Here is a 6,320-nt window from a genome sequence, read left to right on the forward strand (position 1 = left end):
TTATTGTCAAGGAATCAGTGTTAGAAGAGTTCTTACTTGCATATCTCTTTCCAGCTGCAGAAGATGATACCTGTGCCAGGTAAGGAATGCTGGTCCTTCATGAGAGAAATCTATTTCTGCAAAACTTTTCAGTCCAGCACCTAAGAAGGTTTTGCTGACAGAGTAATAATGGGTCCATACAAAATAATTGTAAATTGACACATTTTCAAACTGTGTTGTGTTGTCACCGGGCCCCATTATTTCTTCATATCTCCTAGTAGCTGTCATATAAACAGGATGCACTGTTCTTTTGGCCAAGTTTAAGGCATTGATGAAGCGAAGCCTTTCCACTGCACTTAGATCCAGAATGTTCCTCCTTACTAAGAATGCAAAACAAAAAGTTTGAAAGTAACACATAAAAAGTGATTAAACTATTTTTATACATAACTTTATTAACTTTTCAAAAAAATTCAAAGAACTGTGAAGAACAACACAAATTATAGGAACACAGGAGCTCAATACCAGTCTTTTAAAAGAAAATTTACAACAAATAATATACGTCAAGCCCCTTTGATACAGAAAAAGGGAAAAAAGGGGGGGAGTGAGAGTTAAAGTTTTCAGGTAAAAAGAAATCAAGATAAATAAGCAATTACAAAAAATTGCAAACATGGAACCCAAAATTCTTTACTACTTCTCTATTAAGAATGACATTTTTGAAATGATGTCCAACTCAGAATAAGGATATCCAACTCAGTACATTGCATAAGGATATCCATTTCTCATGTATTTTACAACAGGATCTGCTAAAACATAGTCTGTTCTAAAATACATGAGAAATGGACGTCCATGTGCTGGTGGCATTCAGCATAAATATCCATTTTACAAACTGAAACACCTGTAGACTGTATGGTATTTTCACACTGTTTCTACTGTGTGCTAGAAATTTCTCACAGTCTTAACCAATAGAAATATGAATTAAATATGCAGTGATATCATTGGTCACTAAGGGGGAAAGTTAACAATGTGGGCAATTGTTAAGTCAGGTTATTTTATACAAATCGGGTTATTTTACCACATCGGGTTATTTTAACACAGTCTCATTGCATACTATACCACCTGTCTACCTTGGAAGCATTCACAATACCAGTTAAGCAAGGTGCAACTCTTGTTACAGTTACCTGCTAGGACAGGCTGATCACAGTTGCCCCCTGACCAACCTGGCTTACATGCTCCACAGTTGTATCCAGAAAAGTTGCCAGTGCAGCGGCAGGTCCAGCTAAAGAAGCGAGTAGGCCAACGTTCTCGGTCATCTTGGCCAACATATGGATACTGGGAACCATGTGGTCGTGAGTCTATGGTGACTGGCACACACTGGCCTCTTCCCTGCGAGAAGCCACAGGGATCTGTGGTCACTTGGGTCAGTGATGGACAGCATGCTCTGCTCTTTAGGGTCTCAGGTGTCACACATTGCCGTGGGAATTGTGCTGCCCCATAAGGTAAATGCAGCAGTAGTAGTAACAGTGGGAGACCATTCCAGGGGCTAACTTTCTGCAGCATGGTGAGGCAGAGCAGAGCTTAAGACAAGAAGCAAAACAACAATTTGTTTCACTCAGTATCTGGAACAGATGGATTCTGTGTAGGGAGTTTCACATGTAAAACTAAAACAATAATGAAGAGAAAAATAAGAGTGAAAAGAGGAAAATAAGAGTGAAATGAAATAAAGCTTTACCAAATACCTCTTTATTCTAAAACATATCAGATCTATTAACATTATGTGGTCCCATGTATTTTATTTTGTAGCATTTGTATCCCACATTTTCCCACCAATTTGCAGGCTCAATGTGGCTTACATGATGCTGTAATGGCGATCGCCATTATCGGGTAGAGAATTACAAATGGTGTTGCATTAAAGTACATACATGGTAGTATAATACAATATGGTCTTACATAGAGGTTCCTGGGTGATAGAATAGGTATGATTATTTGTCTTTCTTATTTTGAAAATGCAAAGTTAGTTATTTTTGGAAGCTCTGATGTGGGATACTTAAAAGAGGAGTAACCTAATAATTAGCGCAGCAGGCCAAGAAGCAGGGGAGCTCGGCAAGTCAATAAACTCTTTATTGCACCACATACAAATTTAGGGAAATAAAAATCCCACCACAGAGCACACAGTGATGGACCAGCACAGACCTCTGTTGCAAGAAGCGAAACTGTACTAGCTGTCATATCTAGTTTTTGAAGGCTCATGCCTAGTCTTGGAGAGAAAGAGTGAGCAAAGTGGTCAGCACAGTTAAGGCAGGGATTTTGGAGGCATATGCTCATATTTTCCAATGTATGCACATAAATGCCAACCTCATTCCCTACTCACAAGAATGCCTCTGCTCAGCTTGGGTGAGGTTATGCATTTTCAGGCTGTATGTGCATAAATTTCTGTGCATGCTATAAAGTTCTATTTCCATGCATAGAATACTGTTTTACTAGCAGAAACAGAGTTTAAAATTGTTCTCCCTACAGACTTTAACAGCAAAGCTAATTATGCTATCAGGGGGACAAAAAGCACAGAAAGGTTCCAGGACTATTAGCTAGAGAATGACACGGGAGTGGGTAATCATGGTAAACTGCAGTAATCCACAGTAAAACCGCAGGAATGGGGAAAATTTTAAAAGTTTTACTGCGGGTGCAAAAAGAGGTTATTTCCCCGCCCTGTAGGAGCAGTAATAATCCCTGCACCCGCAGTACAACAGACACCTACCTTTTGCTCGTCCTCCCTCCCTTCCTTCCAAGTCCGGTGTCGTTCGCTTGCTCTCCCTGCCCCCCCTCCCGCCGTCGTCTGGTCCTGTATCGCACTCTCCCCCCCCTCTGCAAGCTCCGGTGTCACTCCTGCACCTCTCCGCTGTGCTCCTGCTGGAGCCTTACCATCTTCCGGGCTGCCGGCAGTGTTAGCAATGTAAGCACGCTGCCTTCAAGTAGCCTGGAAGGCCTTTCTATTGCGACTTCCTGTTTCTGCTCACTGCAGAGAGAAGGCTTCCCAGTGCACGAAGACAGCGTACTTACATTGCTAACGCTGCTGGCAGTCCGGAAGATAGAAAGGCTGCAGCGGGAGCACAGCGGAGAGGTGCAGGAGTGACACCAGAGCTTGCGGGAGGGGGGGAGGGGAGAGAATGTGATACAGGACCCAATGGCGACAGCGGCAGGGGGAGTGGGAAAGCGAGCAACACCGGACCCTGTGGGAACAGAGGGAGGGAGAGTGACACCGACCCTGTGGGGGAGGGGGGAGGCAGGAAGATTGGGAGAGTGACACTGAACTTGGGAGGGGGAGGGAGGGAAAGCGACACAAGACCTTGTGGGGAGCTGATACCGGTGACAGCTAAACACGCTGTGATTGGCTGAGAGAGACCTGGAGGGAAGGACATCCAAATAGTTTTGTTTTGGACATCCTCACATGTCCCGATCCTCGGGGGAGGGTGGCACAAGCTGAAAACAACCTTGGAGGGGACGAGAGAATGTTGAGAGAACCTCCATGGCTGTGGTCATTTCAGGCACATAAGAAGAACACGTCCAAGAAGGATGCCCATCACAAAAGCTGAAGGAAAACGTCCAGTGCTTGTCAGAGACATCCTTTTTTTTTAGTGAAGGACGTCTCTGGCATGCGCAGAGCAGCCAGCATAAAGATTGGCTGCTCTGCACATGCTCAGCTGGCTGACTGGAAGGAAGGAAACCGTGTGCAAATGAGCTAACAGTGAGCAGCTCATTTGCATGTGATTTCCCTCATGCATGCCCTTTCCTTACTGATTCGCTAAGGGATCAGTAAGGAAAGGGTTCTTTACGTGGGGTTAGTGCATCTAGCCCAGAGTTCGCAGGGACAGGGCGTGGATGGGGACAGAGTTTGCGGGGACGGGGATAGTGTTCGCTGGGACATGGTGGGGATGGGGATAGAGTTTGCGGGGACGGAATAGGGACGGGGACAAACTTTGTCCCCGCATCATTCTCTACTACTAGCTAAATCTCCAATCTTTCTAAATCTATAGGAATTCAAGACCATCTCTAGTTTAAAACTATTAACAGCTAAGTACCACTTAAACTCATATTAAGGTTAATTTGAAGTTCTCTAACAGGGTTTACTCACTCAAAGATATCTGGATATCCTTAACTGGATATTTAGAAAGATCCGTAGATATCTCAGTTCCAGTGAACATTGCAGGTTAAGAATATCTGAATAGCTTGTCCAAATACCTTTGACCTTTAATATCTATGACCGAGATATCCACATGAAAATGTCTGGATAGTAGTATATTAGCAAGCCCCCAGACCACCCCATTGAATCTCCTTTTCTTATGCAGTAAACATTTAGCCCGACATCATTTTGGACTAACCAAGGGGTCCTTTTACTAAGGTTTGCTAAAAAATGGCCTGCAGTAGTGTAGGGGTGTGTTTTGGGTGCGTGCAGATCCATTTTCAGCATGCCTGCAAAAAATGCCTTTTTTGCGGAAAATGGACGTGCGGCAAAATCAAAATTGGCACGTGTCCATTTTGGGTCTGAGACCATACCACCAACCATTGACCTAGTGGCAAAGTCTCACGTGTTAACCGGGCGGTAATGACCTATGTGCATCAAATGCCACTTGGTGCGCATTCGATACCCGCATCCAAAAATAAAAAATATTTTTCGGACGCATGTATCGGACGCACACCAAAAGTGAAATTACCACAAGACCCACACGGTAGCCGGGCGGTAACTTCATTTTGGCGTGCATTGGGCGTGCATAGATACTTAAGCGACTTAGTAAAAGGGCCCCCAAAATCCATCCATTTGTCTACCCCAGTGTTCAGTTCAAATGATTTATCTAGTTAAAATCAGGAGTTAATAGCATTCAAGACTATTACTAGGGGTATACATTAGGGTACATTCAGTTTGCTAGCACATCTTTGAAAATTTTGTGTGCACGAAATTGATTTAACAATTAGCACACATACAGTTGACTCACACTTGCTGTTAAGGAAACAAAGGATAATTAGGAGGTCTTTTACGAAGCTGTGGTAGCATTTTTAGCGCTCACTAATGATTAGCGTGCACTAAATGCTAAAGACGCCCATATATTCCTATGGGCATGTCTAATGTTTAGCACATGCTAATCATTAGTGCGTGCTAAAAAAACTCTACTGCAGCTTAGTAAAAGACCCCCTTAGAGAGCTATTTGATCCTTCCACATTTAGGCTAGTGATTCAAAGAAAGATCTTAGAGCGACTGGATTACTGCACTACAATTTATTTGGATTGTTCAAAATCTTTGTTAAAGAAATTACAGCTGATACAGAACACTGTGGCAACAATATTACTGCAATATCCATGTCCAAGAGGCATCCAAAATGATAGTCCCATCTAATATTTTTGTTCTTTGCTATCCATACAGAACTTATGGTCATAGCAGAATATACAAATATTTTGTATTCGTATTTGTATTTTTTAAGTTATAAATTCTTAATGTGAAATCTGAAATGAACTGAAAAAGCATAACCCAAAATTAGGAAAAAGTCTGAAAAATCCAAACACCAACCAAAAACTGTTTTGCCTGTGCAATCATGGTTTACAGTTGATCCTCTTCTAGCCTCTTTGGATTGATTTCAAAATGAAGAAATGTCTGTGTTCTATACAGGCTTCCTATATAAGTAATATAAAGAAACTAGCCAGCTCAGTTTAACCATGCTATCTCTTTCTGGGAGTTAAAGCCATTCTTAAACACTTTGCACAGTATCTTGTTCACAAACCTAAACTTAAAAAATGTTTACAAAGAGGGAATCAACATTGGCATCATATTGCATGGCAAAAGACAGCTAACACACATTTAAATTACCAGCTGCCTTATCAACCATCAAGTTAAAGACAATCAGGTACTTTCAGCCCTATCCAAAAATGAATTCCAGATACTGTACCTGCTAATCCTGTGCTGGTTCTCAGAAGTATCCTGAGTTTAGGAATTCCAGCAAATGAGTTTCATGGTTTTAGGCTCTATTAATCCTTTCTTGCAGCAAGAAGGGTTTGGCCTGGTGACCTCTTTTCTTCTCCCCCCTTCCCTGTCCTCTATAATCTCGTTGTACTTCAGTGACTGCCAGCACATGACTAGTTTCATGCTGACTTGCTTGTGATTTTAAGATTTTAGCAGGGGCTGTGGTAATTAGAAACAAAGCAGGCATAGAATAGTTTGAAGAACCAGGGTTTTTTTTTTAACCAGAGTGCAAAATTTCTATGTAACAAAATGAATCAATTATTTCCTTTAAGAAAAGTGGATTATTATTCTTTTTTGTTCCATTAGAACACCAATTACATGATGCCTTTTCATTACA

The 6,320-nt window shown here is 41.9% G+C and overlaps 1 protein-coding gene across 1 annotated transcript in view; it reads right to left on the minus strand.

Moving 5' to 3' along the window:
• Positions 1-6,073, minus strand: part of TYRP1 (tyrosinase related protein 1) — a 30,644-nt gene extending 24,571 nt beyond the window's left edge. Inside the window, exons 1-3 of the mRNA XM_030192442.1 lie at positions 5,910-6,073; positions 1,158-1,637; positions 37-359 (exon numbers count right to left, since the gene is read on the minus strand). Coding sequence (XP_030048302.1) covers positions 37-359; positions 1,158-1,536 — 702 coding nt within the window. The 5' untranslated portion in view covers positions 1,537-1,637; positions 5,910-6,073. The remainder of the gene's footprint in view (positions 1-36; positions 360-1,157; positions 1,638-5,909) is intronic.
• Between the last annotated feature and the right edge of the window lie 247 nt (positions 6,074-6,320).

Source organism: Microcaecilia unicolor, chromosome 2, assembly GCF_901765095.1.
Source record: "Microcaecilia unicolor chromosome 2, aMicUni1.1, whole genome shotgun sequence".
Taxonomy (NCBI): domain Eukaryota; kingdom Metazoa; phylum Chordata; class Amphibia; order Gymnophiona; family Siphonopidae; genus Microcaecilia; species Microcaecilia unicolor.